We start from the raw sequence: 17114 nt of genomic DNA on the forward strand, positions 1-17114 counted from the left end.
TACCTGACATTATAAACCAAATGAATTTAACAGTTATCTACAGAACATTTCACCCAACCACAAAAGAATATACCTTCTTCTCAGCGCCTCATGGAACTTTCTCCAATATTGACCATGTACAAAGAAAATCTCAGCAGATACAAGAATATTAAAATGACCTTCTGTATCCTATAACACCACAGTGGACTAAAGCTGGATTTCAACAACAACAGAAAGAATGGATAGCTTACCAATTTATATGAAGAGGAAGTTTCTGGTTTCTTTGACTATTCAGTTGTGTCATGTGAAGTTTTTCTGAAAGAGATCTTGTGGGAAGGCATGTGATGTTTTTCTGGGAGCAGACATGTGAGAGAGCACATATCTTGACATATAACAGTTACCAAAGTTAAATCAAGCCAGATAAACAATTTAAATATATCTGTAACCTCCAAGGAAATGAAAGTATTCACTAAAAATCCCTCTCCCAAAAAGCCCAGGACCAAATAGTTTTAGTGCAGAATTCTAACAGACTTCCAAAGAAGACCTAATACCAATACCTCTCAAATTATTCCACAAAATATAAACAGAAGGAACACTGTCAAATTCATTTTATGAGGCCACAGTCATCTTGATATGCAAAGCACAAGAAGATTCAACAAAAAAGAGAATTTCAGACCAATTTCACCCATGAACATTGACATAAAAATACTCAAAGTACTCACAAACCAAATCCAACAACACATCAAAAAGATCACCCACCATAATTAAGTAGGCTTCATCCCAGACGTACAAGAATGGTTTAACATATGGAAATCTGTCAATGGAATCCACCATATAAACAAACTGAAAGAGAAAACTCATTTCATTAGATGCTGAAAAAAATCCTTTGACAAAATCCAATACCCGTTTATGATAAAAGTCTTAGAGAGAGAGAGATAAAAGTAACATATCTAAACAAAATAAAGGCGAGTTAAAATAGAGAGAAATTCAAAGCAATTTCACTTAAATCAGGAACAAGACAAGGCTATCCACTCTATACTTACTCAATATAGTACATGAAGTTCTAGCTAGAGCAGTAAGACAGCAAAAGGAGATAAGACAGAAATTGGAAAGGAAGGAGTCAAAGTATCACTATTTACAGGTGATATGATAGTATACATAAGCAATTGCAAGACTTCTACCAGGGAGCTCCTACAGCTGGTAAACACCTTCAGCAAAGTGGGTGAGTACAGGACTAACTAAGAAAAAATCAGCAGCTCTCCTATATACAAATGGCGAAGGGGCTAAGGAAGAAAGCAGGGAAACAAGAGCCTTTACAATAGCCAAGAATAATATAAAATATCTTGGTGTAACTCTAATAAGGCAAGTAAAGACTTGTATGACAATAACTTAAAGTCTTTTAAGAAAGAAATTAGAGAATATATCAGAAGATGGAAATATTTTACGTGTTTATGGATTGGTAGGACTAACATAGTAAAAATGGCCATCTTACTGAAAGCAATCTACAAAAGCAACTATCAGAATTGCAACACAATTCTTTACAGACCTTGAAAAAATAATACTCAACTTCATATGGAATAGTAATAAAAAACACATAATATTGGCATGAAAACAGAAGGGTTATTGATTGAATTGAAGACCCAGAAGTAAATCTACATACCTATGGATACCTGTTTTTTTTTTTTTTTAAGATGCAAGAAATATACAACAAACAGAGCATCTTCAATGAATGGTGCTGGTCTAACTGGATGTTGGCACATAGAAGAATACAAAATAGATCCATATCTATCATTCCACACAAAGCCCAAGTCCAAGTGGACCAGATATTTCACATAAAACCATGCACACTGAACCTGATAAAAGAGAAAGTAGGGAATAGCCTTGAATGATAACTGGCCCAGGAGACAGAGACAACTTTATAAACACAACAGCAATAACACAGGCACTAAGATCAACAATTAATAAAAGGAACCTCATGAAACCGAAAAGCTTCTGTAAGGCAAAGGAAACTGTCAATAGGACAAATCAGCAGCCTACAGAATGAGAAAAGATCTTTCCCAAATCCACACCTAACAGAGAGGGCTCATATCCAAATTACATAAAGAATCCAATAAATTGCCATCAATAATTCAAATAATCAAATTAAAAACTGAGTCACAGATCTGAACAGAGAATTCTCAACAGAGGAATCTCAAATGGCCAAGAAATGAAGAAACGTTCAACACCCTTAGCCATCAGTGGAATGCAAATAAAAATGTCCCTGAAATTTTATATTACGTTCTCATCAATGGATAGGTCATCTCTATGCAATGACCACTGGGTCAGGGATGAAAGAAAGAAAGAAAGAAAGGATTTCTAGAATTCAATGAAAATGAAAGCACAACATACCCAAACTTATGGGACACAATGAAAGCAATGCTAAGAGCAACTTCATAACACTAAGAGCCTTCATAAAGAAATTGGAGAGATGTTATACTAGCAATATAAAAGCACACCTGAAAGCTCTAGAACAAAAAGAAGCAAACACACCAAATGTAATAGACAGCAAGAAACAATCAAATTCAGGGCTGAAATCCATAAGTTAGAAACAAAGCAAACAATACAAAGAATCAATGAAAGCAAGAACTGGTTCTTTGAGAAAATCAACAAGATAGACAAACTACCTAAAAGGCATAGAAACAGTATCCAAATTAACAAAATCAGAACTGAAGAGAATTTTAGACCAATCCTCCTTGTGCACACTGATGCAAAAATATTCGAATTACCCACAAACCAAGGACACATGAAAAACATTACCCACCAAGTTCAAGTAGACTCATTCCAGGGATACAGGATGGTCAACATAAAAACAACAACAAAACTGTCAGTGTAATCCACCATATAAACAAACTGAAGGAAAAAACCCACATGGTCATCTCATTAGATACTGAAAAAGCCTTTGACAAAATCCAAGACCCTTTCATGCTAAAGAAGGCACATACCGAAACACAATAAAGACAATATACAGCAAGCCAATCACCAACATCAAATTAAGTGCAGAGAAACTTAAAGCAATTCCACTTAAATCAAGGATAAGATAAGGCTGTCCACTATCTCTGTATCAAGTCAATATAGTGCTTGAAGTCTCAGCTAGAGCAATAAGACAGTTTAAAAAGTTCAAGGGGATACAAGATAAAAGAGAAGAAGCCAAAGTATCACTGTCTGCAGATGATATGATAATATACATAAGTGACCTCCAAAATTCTACCACAAAACTCCTACAGCTGATAAATACCTTTAGCAAAGTGGCTAGATACAAAATTAAATTAAAAAAATTAGCCCTCCCTTATATGTGATAGATGGTCTGAGAAAAAAATTAGCAAAACAACATCCTTCATAATAGCCATATATATAATAATATAAAATATCTTGGAGGAGACTTTAACCAAGCAAGTGAAAGATTTGTATGACAAGAGTTTTGAGTCTTTGAAGAAAGAAATTGAAGAAGATATCAGAAGTTGAAAAGATCTTCAATGCTCATGGATAGGTAGGATTAACAATAGTAAAAATGGCCATCTTACCAAAAGCAATGTATAGATTCAACCCAATTCTCATCAAAATTCCAACATGATTCATTACAGACAGTGAATGAGCAATCTTCCATTTCATAAGAAAAAAATAAAAACCCAGGATAGCTAAGCAATCTTGTATAATAAACGAACTTCTGGAGGTATCATCATCCCTAATTTCAAGTTCTACTACAGAGCAATAATAATAAAAGCCACATGACATTGGCATAAAAACAGATAGGTTGATCAATGGAATTGAATCAAAGACATCAAAATAAAACCATGCACCTAAAGACACCTGATTTTTGACAAAGAAGCCAAAACCATACAGTGGAATAAAAGAAAACATCTTCAACAACTGGTGCTGTTCTAACTGGATGTCTGCATGAATGCAAATAGATCTATATTTATCACCCTGGACAAAGTTCAAGTCCAAATGCATCAAAGACCTCAGAAAAAAAAAAAAAAAACTGGATACACTAAATATAATAGAAGAGAAAGTGAGGAATAGCTTTGAACTCATTGGTACAGGAGACAACATCCTGAACACAACACCAACAACTCAGGCACTAAGATCAACCCTTAATAAATTGATCCTCATCCCACCAAATAGCCTTTGCAAGACAAAGGGCACTGTTAGTAGGAAAAAACAGCAATTTCCTGTTGAATGGATATTTAATATTATTACTTTAGTGAAATCAGTGATTACTCCTCAACTAGCTTTATACCCAAATAACCACACAGAGAGACCAGGATCTATTTAATTACCCCATAGCACAATGTTGCACAATAATTACTCCATCCTAAACCTCCATGCTAGTATAGTTTCTTCCCATTCAGATTTTCCACATTATACTTGCTTTTAGACAATCTCCTAGGCCCGCTTCATTCTCTTGATGGCTCCCAGTCTCTCCTCACAGCTCCATCCTCTCTTTCCTTCTCTTTCTCCTCCCCTTACTGGATCAGAATGCCCCCACTATGTTCTCTGTTGTTGTTCAGCATTGGCTAGTTTGTTTTTATTGACAACACAGAACAAATGGTGACATGTTTACACAAATGTGAAACAGGAGATACTTAGAATAAACATCACAATGCAATGTCCTGATTATCCCTGTTTACAGATGAGATAGTGTACACCCAAGTGACACCCAAAATTCCACCAGAGAATTCCTACAGCTGATAAACATCTTCAGCAAAATGATTGGATACAAAATTAACTCAAAAAAAAAAAAATCAGTAGCCTTCCTATATACAAATGAAAAACATGCTGAGAAAGAAATTAGGAAAACTACACCCTTCCTGATAGCTACAAGCAATATAAGGTATCTAGGAATAACTCTAGCCAAGCAAGTGAAAGACTTGTTTGAAAAAAATTTCAAATCTCTGAAGAAGATTATTGAAGAAGACATCAGAAGATGGAAAGATCTCCCTTGTTCATGGATCAAGAGAATTAACATAGTCAAATGTGAGGCAGTGAGAAAGTCATATCCCACTCTCCACTCAACTGTGGAGAATGTTCTGACCATTGGCTAGATCTGGGTAGGGGTTTAAAGTTTACCGCCTGTATTGTCCTTGGCTGGTGCGAAGGACAGCAGGTTACCAAGAAGAGACTTGATACAGGGGGAGGTAATCCCCCTCAGGAACAGTCATAGGGGAGGGGAATAAGGGGAAAATGGGAGGGAGGGAAGAATGGGAGGATACAAGGGATGGGATAACCATTGAGATGTAACAAGAATAAATTAATAAAAAATTAAAAATTAAAAAAAATTTAAAAAGAGAATTAACATAGTAAAAATGGCCATCTTACCAAAGGCAATTGACAGATTCAATGCAATCCCTATCAAAATACCTACACAATTTTTAAAAGACATTGAAAGATCAATTCTCAGTTTCATATGGAAAAACAAAAAAGCCAGAGTAGCTAAAGCAATCCTGTACAATAAAAGATCCTCTGGAGGAACCTCCATTCCTGATCTCTAGCTGTACTATAGAGCAACAGTAATTAAAACAGTGTGGTACTGGCATAGCAACAGGCTGTTTGACCAATGGAATCTAACTGAAGACCCAAAAATAAATCCACACACACATATGGATAGTTAATTTTTGACAAAGAAGCCAAATCTATTCAATGGAAAACGGATAGCATCTTCAACAAATGGTGTTGGTCTAACTGGATGTCTACATGGAGAAAGATGCAAGTAGACCCATATTTATCATCATGCATGAAATTCAAGTCCAAGTGGATTAAAGACCTCAACATAAAACCAGAGACACTAAATCTGTTAGAAGAAAAAGTGGGGAAGAGCCTGGAACTCATTGGCACAGGAGACAACTTCCTGAGCAGAACACCAACAGCCCAGGCCTTAAGGTCAACAATTAATAAATGAGACCTCATGAGGCTGAGAAGCTTCTGTAAGGCAGGAGACACTGTCAAAAGAACAAAGCGACAGCCTACAGACTGGGAAAAGATCTTCACCAACCCTTCATCTGACAAAGGTCTAATATTCAAAATATATAAAGAACTCAAGAAATTAAACACCACCAAAACAAATAACCGAATTTAGAAATGGGGCTCAGAACTAAGCAGAGAATTCTCAGAGGAATACCGAATGGCTGAGAAACACCTAAAGAAATGCTCAACATCCTTAGTCATCAGAGAAATGCAAATTAAAATAACTCTGAGATTCCATCTTACACCCATCAGAATGGCTAAGATAAAAAACTCAAGTGACAGCGCATGCTGGCGAGGATGTAGAGAAGAAGGAACACTCTTTCATTGCTGGTGGGAATGCAAACTAGTCAACTACTTTGGAAATCAATCTGGTGCTTTATCAGAAAACTGGGAATAGGGCTTCCTCAAGACTCAGCTATTCTACTCCTTGGAGTATACCCAGAAGATGCACCAGCACACAACAAGGACATATGCTCAACCATGTTCATAGCTGCCTTATTTGTAATAGCCAGAACCTGGAAAAACCTAGATGTCCCTTAGTAGAAGAATGGATAAAGAAACTGTGGTACATTGACACTATGGAATACTACTCAGCTATTAAAAGCAAGGAAATCCAGAAATGTGTGAGCAAATGGATGGAACTAGAAATGATCAGCTGAGTGAGTTAACTCAGAAGCAGAAAGACTTACATGGTATATACTCACTTATAATTGGACACTAGCCCAAAAGGCATGTCCCATGAAAGTCTTCCCTTACCAGAAGATTGGGATAGATGCAGGGACTTACTATTGGGACTTTAGGTAAGGGAACTTTGGGACAATTGGGAAATAGAAGGATCCAGAGGGTCCTAGAAACCTACAAGAAGAACATCTTGACAGGTGGATCTGGACCCAGGGGTTTTGCTCAACCTACTGCACAACCAAGGACAACACATTCAGTAAACATTGAAGCCCTATTCAGATCTAACCAATAGACAGGGCTTTCTCCACAGTTGTATGGAGAGCAGGGACTGACTCTGGCATGAACTCTGGTGCCCCATATATGACCACTTCCCCCTTGGTGTGGAGGCCTGGTGGCACTCAGAGAAAGGATAAGTAGGCTACCAGGATGAGACTTGATAGGCTGTGATCATATGGTGGGGGAGGAGGTCCCCTTCTGTCACAGACCTAGGGGAGGGGAATAGGGTGAAAGAGGGAGGGAGGGAGGAATGGGAGAATACAAGTGAGGGATAACAATTGAGATGTAATCTGAATAAATTAATTAAATATAAATAAATAAATACAAAATGAGATACAGAGCTAAACAGAGAACTCCCAATGAGGCATATTTAATTGCTGAGAAACACTTAAACAAGTGTCTCCTCAGACAATTCAAATAAAAATGACTCTGAGATTCCATTTTATATCCATCAGAATGGCTAAGATCAAAAACTCAAGTGATACCATATGCTGTCACTGATGTGGAGAAAGGGGAACACTCCTCCATTGCTGGTGGTAGTGCAAACTTGTACAATCATTGTAGAAATCAATATGTCATTTACTCAGAAAATTGGCAATAGATCTACCATTAAGACTCAGCTATACCACTGTTTAGCATATACCTAAAAGATGCTCTACCATTCCACAGGGACAATGCTTGCCCAACTATATTCATAGCAGCTTTATTCTAAAGATTTCTCACCTCTGGATAAAGATGGAAGCGTTTCACTGTATTGATTACCAGGGGGTATTCAGTTAGCCTGTCATTCATGATCATCCACAGTCCTTCCAGAAATGAAGGAGCTTCGATGATGGTCTTGAAGTAGGAATAATAAAGTCCCTTTTAAAAAAGGAAGGTACACACTGTCAACGTCAATAAAAACTTAAGTTTTATATAATCGTTTTTTAAAGAACAACTTTATTCTGTTAAAAGAAAAGGAAGGAAGGAAGGAAAGAAGGAAGGAAGGAAGGAAGGAAGGAAGGAAGGAAGGAAGGAAGGGTCATTAAAAATACTTCCTAATGACTCTTTGCTGTTAACACTCTCAGACTAACAAGTCTGTGTCTTCAAGCTCCCCCCGCCCCCTACTATTCTTTGCAGTTTTCTGAAGGTCTGAGATCATTCAGATCAGACGTATGGTCTTATGTAGCACTGACAGCACTTTAGAGCATGCATTTAGTCCATGCATTTTTAACTTGACCAAATCTTTTTTCTCTCTCCTATATGCTTATAGGTTGGCATATAATGAATTCTGCCAGAAACTGGGGTATCTTCTTGCTGCTGTGCAGGCCTGAATTAGGAAAAGAATGCCCGCTCTATTGACATGTGACACATGCTCATCCACATCAGCCCATCAGATCCAGCTTACTTCATACTTGTTCCTAGTATCTGAACTGACTTCCACAGAACAATAGGCTCCCTAGACTTTCAACTTAAAACTCCAAGGTTCCAGGGACTATGCCATTTTATGTTATTTTCATCATTAATTTGCTGTTTTCAGTTTTTTAAGTGCCATGCTTTTACAAGAGAAAAGCAAGTGCCCTATTCGTCAAAATATTTAAAATATTTTTTATTTTTATTTACTCTTCTCTCATACAGTACATCTGGACCACATCCTCCCCTCCCACCACTCCTCCCGGGCCCCACACTTCACCCCTTCCCCAGATCCACTATACCTCCTGTTGCCTTGAGAAAAGAGCAGCCTTCCCAGGGATATCAAACAGAGATGGCGTAGCAAGTTGCAGCAAGACAACACTACACACATTCTTGCTTTGTCTGACTGCTTTAGTGTTCGTATGTTAGACACCACTGGGGCTACTGAATTGAATTCAGGCTGGTTTCTAATGGGCAATTTCCATGCACTTTAGATTTTTCTCTCTGCTCATTTACAAAGATAATGTAGCAACCCAACTAAAATATACTTACTATTCCAATGTCTTTATTTAGTGAGACAAATAAAAACAATGTGTTGATAGAAATAAGCTATTGTTTTATGCCAGACACTACAATGTGCACTTCCATTCGCTTGTTCTTTTTGTTTCACCTCAGCAACCAAAGGCTGATATGATTTCTATCTAGCAGGTAGGTGCCTGGGAATCAGAGACAACTGACCAGCCATGACAGAAAAAAAAAGTTCACAACTACTGTCTGCATCCAGTGCCTGTCACCAAAACCCAGATTGCCATGGCTATGCTTTTACTTAACAGTAGTTTATATGCCATCCTTGGATATAACACCTTTGAAGTATTCAAGGGCCATACAAACATTAAGAATATAGTCAACCCCTGAGCTTAAATGCCTCAAGAGATTTATTGGAAGAAAGTGAAAAAGCGGCGGCCAAGGTTTGTAGTGTACTGACAACCTCACATAGGAAGGGCCTAAAACAATGGGATTCACTCGAAGCTCAATTCAGTTCCTGTTACATTTCTACCTTGCTGTCCCACTATTCTTAAAGTGTAAATTAATTAGAAGAAAGAGCCTAACCATTTCCGTGCGAAAAGTCATCTCCCGTTCCAAAGATGAGAGGTGAGAAAAATGGCGATCATTTTCAAAAAGTGTTATTAAGTGTGCCCTAGGGGGGAGGGGAAATAAACATATTATAATAAGAATGGGCTTCAAAACCAGCACTAAAACAGTTTCAGAATTCAGAAAGCCATAAAAGTAAATCCAAGTTTTATAATAAATGTTGAGGTGATCTTACAATTTACTTATGAACTTGTGTATTTGTGAGCATTTATAGTTCAGCATAGCACACCCTCCAAACTGTTTAACTCCACTATTACATGTACTTGCATATCTATAATTCTTATGGCACCCTCATTCTTCTTCTACTCCAGGCTGCTTAAGAACACAGGAAAGGCTGTGTGTTATTCCACGTTGCAGGAGTGGTTCCAGTATGCCAGGTTTGGAGAGCACTTTTGTAACTATTGATAAGCACTTCAAATATAATTGAAATAAAATAATTTTTGAGTAAAGTAATTAAATAATGGCCTTTTAAGTCCCCCACAGGACTGTACTTGAAAGAATATTAGCAGTGAAACTCAGAAGGTGTTGCTGGTGACAAAATGGTACATGTGGTAAAATCAGTCATGGTCAGGAAATGTGCTGCCCTCACTTTAGAAAACACTTTCCAACAAAGTTAAAACCACAAGTCTGTATGTCAACATAGTTTCTCTCCTGGATTTACAGGCAGGTCCTATGTCAGACAACCAATAGTGGAAAAAAAATGCCTCTTCCTGGTCCAGCCTCAGCACCCACATCAAAATTGCCACACAGATAAGATAGCAGAACAACACTGTCTAGGAAATGTGGTAGACCCTGCACCTCTTTTTTTTTTTTTTTTCAAGACAAGGTTTCTCTGTGAAGCCTTGGCTGTCCTGAACTCACTTTGTAGACCAGGCTGGCCTCAAACTCACAGCGATACGTCAGCCTCTGCCTCCCGAGTGCTGGGATTAAAGGCGTGTGCCACCACGCCCGGTGCAACTCGGCACTTTTTACATATATAAAAGCTGAGCTCAGGTACCAATGAAAATATTCCAGATGAAATTATAACTTTTTACACATGATTTAAAAAAAAATAGCGTTTTATATAGTAGAGTACCAGGGAATGCACACTCAAAGCATTTCTGTCATACGACTGCGGAAAGACTTTCGCTGATCTTGGCCTCAAACTCACAGTCCTTCCACCTCAGCCTTCCAAGTGCTGGAATCGCAGACATTCAGTACCATTTCCAGTTCAGAGAAAAAGTGAACTTTATCTTCTTTTTTGTCTTTTAGTTTGCAGATGTTCCTAAGATTTTTGCCTCTAAACTTGTGTCAACAATTATGAACAGGTAATACAAGATAGTGAAGGCTTTAGGTGAAGTAAACTGCAAAGCCTTGTGGGACTCAGAGGTATTTAAAGAAATATAGTATTGAGGTGCCCCATATCTGACCACCTCCCCTTGGTGGGGAGGCCTGATGGCACTCAGAGAAAGGATAAGCAGGCTACCAAGATGAGACTTGATAGCCTATGACCATATAGTAGGGGAGGAGGTCCGCCTCAGTCATAGACCTAAGAGAGGGGAATAGGGTGAAAGTGGGAGGGAGGGAGGAACAGGAGGATACAAGTGATGGGATAACAATTCAGTTGTAATCTGAATAAATTAATTAAATTTTTAAAAAGAAAATAAAATCATTCAAATCTGTCACTTCTACATGCAAAAATAAAAATAAAGAAATACAGTACTGAGTCTTCAGTAAAGACAAAAACTCTTTCATTTGTGGGGCTGGAGAGATGGCTCAGCAGTTACAAAAACTTGGCTCACAGACACTTCTAACTCCAGCTCAGGGACTCTGCCTCCATGAGTACACACATGGTACACAACCATCCATGGAGTCAAAACACACATAAACTATTGTTTAACTTTAAAACGTATTTGAATTCATAGATTACTATTCCCCAAAGCATCTGCACTGTAAATGCTGCTGTGTGCATGTGCTCTGTACAAAAGTAATGCATACATGCAAAGTGGTATAGGTGTGGGTGTTCTAAAAAGCACCCCGGGAGGTGTTGCTTTGCAATTTACAAATAGTAATGGCAAAAGCTAACCCATATATTTCTATGTATTTCAAGCTGAGACTAAAATCTTACCAGTGCAAAATCCCCACAAAGGTAGCTGGAAAAAAAGAAAAAAGAGAGAGAAATAGTTAAAAACAGCTTTGTTATTAAATGCCTTTAAAATAAGCACTTCAAATGCACAAGCCTAGAGTAGGAGCTCACTAAGCTGGATGGTCAGCTGCTTCTGTCTTTGTGGACCAGGGAACAGTCTGGAAAGGTGGGAAGCACACTGAGCTGTGCACCTCTGCAAGTGGAAAGGCCCTGGAAGTTTTTACATGGCCCTCTTAGATCACTTGTGAGGGTGAGGAAGTGGCTGGCTTGCCCTTACTGTAATTTTTCAGTATGATTCACTACTGTTTTTTATTCTATTTTCTCTTTATATAAATAGTTTAAAGCATATAGACTATGCTCAGGTAATATTATTTCAGAAATGACTCTTTCCCACAGAAGCCAACCCAGAACACTGTCCCTTGCATTCATCAGAACACAGTTAAGTGCAGGAAATCTCCTGTTCACCCATGTGCTTGCAAGCTAAGCTGCGCTGTTCAGACCCTGGAGAACTGCCTGTTTCTGAAGAGCGCCTGGATCTAGGCACCCCCAAGGGCCAGGATGAGCTCCCTGCATGAGGCTCATAGGGAGTGAGGAACAGGGCCAGATCCACGATGCTCTGGGTATGTGCATCTCCCTGTTGAACTACAAACACAGTGACCAGGAGGATGCTTATGGTCCAGGCCATCATGCAGCTGAGCACCAGGATGGGGGTTGGGAGGAGAACAAGTTAAATGCTACAAAGTCCACTTCTTATAGACCCATCAGCTCTTCCTGAATGAGTGCCCTTTCATCCCAAAAGCTTTCACTGATTTCCAAAGTTCTGAAACAGTTGACCTTGATAATTTCCCAGGCCCTTGCTGTCTTGGGGAAGTCAACTCACTCAGCTACTGCAGAACTCGCAACAGAGACTTGGTGGCAGCTTCCTCGTGGCTGGACCAAGCACCCTTGATAAGAGACCTCAGTCAGCCACCAACATTCACTTCCTAAAATAATTTTAAAAGCTGCTCATCTTGGCTAACAGAATAAATGCAAAATAATTCAATGAAGAAACATAAAATTATCATGCTGAAATCCCCAATCATGCTCCTCTTCACCTGTACAACTTGGCCATGCTGGGCTCATCTTAAATTCTTCTCAGATTTGCTTATATTATATTATATCGGGACGGGCAAACTGTAACCCATAGTCGGTGTTTGGTATGATCCTCAAGCTAAAAGTGTTCTTTATGTTTCAAAAGGCTATAAAAACAATGATTCTGTAGAGATTGTGCAGAATCTGCACGACTCTGAAAAGAACTTATAACCTTCACCTGGAAAAAAAGATGTCCTGAGATAAAGTTTACTTAACAATGACAGAGATTGTCCAAGTCAACGATACATATTTCTTCATTCCCAGTTTCCTGTTAATGATATGTACTGAAAAATATTTAAATTACATTTTTTAAATGAAAACAAAAACAGAGGAGATGGCTTCAGGGTTAAGAGAGCTCTGTAAGCATAAGGACCTACATTCAAATCCCTAGGACCTGTGTGATAAAGCCTGGCGTGGCTACATATTATACAAACCAAAGATTAGGGCGTAATGACAAGCAGATGCTGAGAGCACACTGCAGCCAACCTACACTGAATGATGAGCTTATGCTTCAGTGGGACAGCCGACTCAAGCAAGTATGGTAGAGAGTGACAGAAAAAGACAAGCCAACATCCTACTCTGGCTTTTGTATGTGTGAGTGGTAGGGTGCACAGACACACACACACACGCACACACACATGCACGCACACACGCACACACACACAAATGTGAAAGGCCAAATATGACATCGATCCATCTATATTTCCAAAGATCTTCAGAAATTGTTCCTGTTTCTCATCCCTCCTGCAACACCTCCCTCAAAAAGATGTACATTTCTATACATGTCGGTTGTCCTTTTTTACTTGTCTGTTAAAACTAATCTTGAAATTTTTCCACAAATGTCTTTAGTCTTCCCTTTTTCTTTCTGTACATTGGTGTTTGCCTTGAATATCTCTCTACCATCTGATGCTTCAACTTCTACACAGATGTCGATAATGCCCGAGTCATTATCTTCATTCCCCTCCTGCCTCTCCGGCCTCCTCTGCAATCTCAGCAGCTGCCTTCTCCACCGGCCTCTCCTCTCCATCCTATTCTGCTGCTATTATGTGCATCACTGAAGCCTGGTCCTAGCAAGAATTTTCCATATTCTCTCTCCGTCCATCTCCAGTCCACAGTATATACTTCAAGCCACACGATCTCAAAAGCACACTCCCATCAAGCAGCTTGTTAAGGTTTAAAGAAAAAGCGACTCATTGCCAGCACCACATAGCTACCAAATGCCATGGATGGTTCTCTTTACCCTGAACAATTCATGTTTTAAATATATATATATAACTTTATAAAAGAAACTAAAATTATTTAAATATATATAATTTGTATTACATATATAACATTATTTATATATAAACTGAACACTTTGTTATAATATTTCATAAAGAACTTTTTAAAAACCCAGCAGCCTTCCCAGGGAAAGCACACCAACTGCTTTCCTAGTAAAAAATATTCAGCTCTGAAAACATATACACACGAGTAACATTACACGATATGGACTAAGAAGGGTGCATTTATGTTCTTAGGGGTGTGAGGTGTGTGTGTGTGTAACAACATTTAAAAAGAAAGAGATCGTGAATTTGAAGGAGAGCAAGGGGAATGCATGAGAGGATTAGGGGGAGATGAAAGAGGGGGCACAATGATGTAATTTTATTAAAATCCAAAAAATTAAAAAGCAATTTACAAAGAAAGAAAAGAATCCATGCATTCACACAGAAAGAGTTCAAATGCCTCCCACCTAGCACTGAGTTGAACTCTATGACAATGCCCCCACTAGCCTCCCCCTCCTACTCTTCATGTCTTTCCTTTCATCCTAATTTTGTTTTCACACCATGCTGTCTTACTGTTAGGACCTGAATCTTGCCATCATGTCAGCATCTCTCTCTCTCTCTCTCTCTCTCTCTCTCTCTCTCTCTCTCTCTCTCTCTCTCTCACACACACACACACACACACACACACACACACACACACACACACACACACTTTTCAGCTCCACAAAGCCAAACATGAGCCCTTTGCTAGAACCCAGGTTCTAAAAGTCCTCTCTGATATAGCATCCCACTTCCTTCTGTTCGGGGGTAACTCCTTTGTACCCCAAGTACACTGGAGCGTGGACTTGTTGATTGTGTACGCGGCACGGGCATGTTGGCATAGACATCCGATGGAAATCTAAATATAAATTTCAATTAAGGAATCTTAATTACTGTTATTAGCACTTCAGTGGGGCAACTCGTTTTTTTTTTTTTTTTTTTTTTACATCAGCAGCCAAATACCATATGGTGGGAAGAGACACCAATAACTTGTATTGGAGTGTTTATGGCTCAGTTTATACCAGCAGCTAGTCTGCCCAAGCTCTCGGCTCAAATACCAGACAGCAGCAACATTTAAGTTGCCTCGGAAACTACAGAGAATTAGAGTTATAAATGGAGGACGTGCTTACACAGAAATATTCCTGGGCTGCAGTAGCTAAAGCTCAGCAAGATGGAAGTAAGTATCAACAGGGCTGATACACTGTCTACTATTCCCCTTCTTCCACTTAGTGATCTCAGCAAAGACCCTTTTATTTAAAACACAAAGAAACATAGCTTTGTCCAGAAGGAAGACAACCAATTCTACACACTGTGTTAACTGACTGCTCTGATTCAGGTAACTTCTTGTTAGCATGCAGATAACAACTAAATCAGAAAATTTAAAAATGGGTTAAAACAGGAACTGGAAGGCTGAGAGTTCCTGGCACGCGATTCTCAGATCCTGCCACCAACTCTTCCAACAACCCAAACACTTGTGGACCAAATTTCCAAGTCCCAAGAAAACCCTTCAAGTCTCTAGGCTGGGAGGAACATCCTTCCTGGCCCATACTGGAGTACTCTGAGCAGGCTCTCCTCACCTACGCCAAAGAGGGTCCTGTGGGGGAAGCGGTTCATCTGCAGTGCCTGCACCTTTTCACGCAACTGGTCCAGAAGAGCATGGAGGATTTGAAAGCGGCCTAGGAGGAGGAGCTTGGTGATCTCTTCCAGTTGAAAGTAATGTTGCGCGTTCAGATTTCGGAGCCTTCGCTGTGCGTAGCTGCGGGCGCCCCCGGCAAGGTTCCTGCAGCCAAGGACGGAAGGCTGCAGCAGGGACCGCTTGGGTCTCTCCTGGGACGCGCCGCGCTCCAGCTGGGGCTCTACTGTCCCTGCGCCCCGCCTCCGCCTAGCCTGCGTGGTGCGAGAGGACTGCCGCGCGTCGGGGCTCGCTTCCCTGAGCTTACTCCTTGTAGGCCCCACCATCTTCTCATAGCCCTCGTTCAGGTAGATGGAGCTGGCTCACCGCAGGGCGAGGTCCGAGGGCCGGGCCGGACTCACTTGGCAGCCTCAACGACCAGCCCCCCGCCGCCCGTTGCCGGCAGCCTCGTTGTCATAGCGACCGTGAAACAAGGATGGTCCAGGAAGCCTTGCGCTGTCCACGTGCAGCCCGCGCGCACGCGAGCAGGACTTGCGAGTGGTGTAGCCTGCCCCAGGGCCTAGGCTTTGGAGTTCACTGCGGTTTTCCCCCGGCAGGACAGAACTCAGTCCTTAAGTAAAGCTCAGCTTCTGGCTGAGAGAAGGGTACAAGAAAGAAACCTCCCTGAACTAAAGAAAGGCAGCCTTGGCCTCACAGTTCCCATAGAGCACTAGAAAGACTACCACCATATTTTGGGTCTCAAGTCTGTCTGCAAGGCTGGAGTCCATACCACTTCATCTGCATCCGTTTTAGGACGTCATTGAATTCCCTAACAGCCGGCAATGACCAAGTTTGTCTTCATACAAAAAGAACACTGCTTGGAAACGCTCAAGGCTCCCCCATATCCCTCAGAGCTTAAAGTCGTTTGTTTATTGGTCAATACTTTCAGTAATATTTCCCAATCTACCTTTTCGACTTTAATTTCCACTTCTCAGGATACATCTTCCGTGGTTGCAAGTGAGGTCTACACCAGGAAAACCATACTACATTCTGTCTCTCTCTCTCTCTCTCTTACACACACACACACACACACACGCACACGCACACACACACCATCCAATGGTTTTTCTGTCTTTTCTTCTGCCGATTTGAACTCTCTCTTCTAGCCCTAACTCGTTTCTCTAGTCCACATCAATTATGCTTTACTTAAATTTTAGAGTGCTCACTGGCAGTTCTATTCATCTGCTCAGTAATCTAAATTCAACACAGTCAAAACAAGTAAATGCTGTTGCTATTTAATTTTTTGTTTTATAAGATTTTTCTCAAGAGGCATTTCTGCATTCCTGGGACTGTGTGTTGCTTAAGATGTTTTATTACTCAGTGCATAGGAAATAGAAGTGCAGGAATATGAAAATTTGCTCACAATTGAACAGGTTGTAAATTTTGTCTGTTCAACTTTGAGTTT

General features: G+C 39.9%; 1 protein-coding gene across 1 annotated transcript in view; it reads right to left on the reverse strand.

Annotated features, from left to right (window-relative positions):
• The window catches only part of Dpy19l2 (dpy-19 like 2), an 89277-nt gene extending 73142 nt beyond the window's left edge, over positions 1 to 16135 (reverse strand). Inside the window, exons 1-4 of the mRNA XM_051156091.1 lie at positions 15615 to 16135; positions 11588 to 11612; positions 9439 to 9526; positions 7660 to 7797 (exon numbers count right to left, since the gene is read on the reverse strand). Of these exons, the coding sequence (XP_051012048.1) occupies positions 7660 to 7797; positions 9439 to 9526; positions 11588 to 11612; positions 15615 to 15996 (633 nt within the window). The 5' untranslated portion in view covers positions 15997 to 16135. The remainder of the gene's footprint in view (positions 1 to 7659; positions 7798 to 9438; positions 9527 to 11587; positions 11613 to 15614) is intronic.
• Between the last annotated feature and the right edge of the window lie 979 nt (positions 16136 to 17114).

Source organism: Acomys russatus, chromosome 14 (genome assembly GCF_903995435.1).
Source record: "Acomys russatus chromosome 14, mAcoRus1.1, whole genome shotgun sequence".
In the NCBI taxonomy this organism is placed as follows: Eukaryota; Metazoa; Chordata; class Mammalia; order Rodentia; family Muridae; genus Acomys; species Acomys russatus.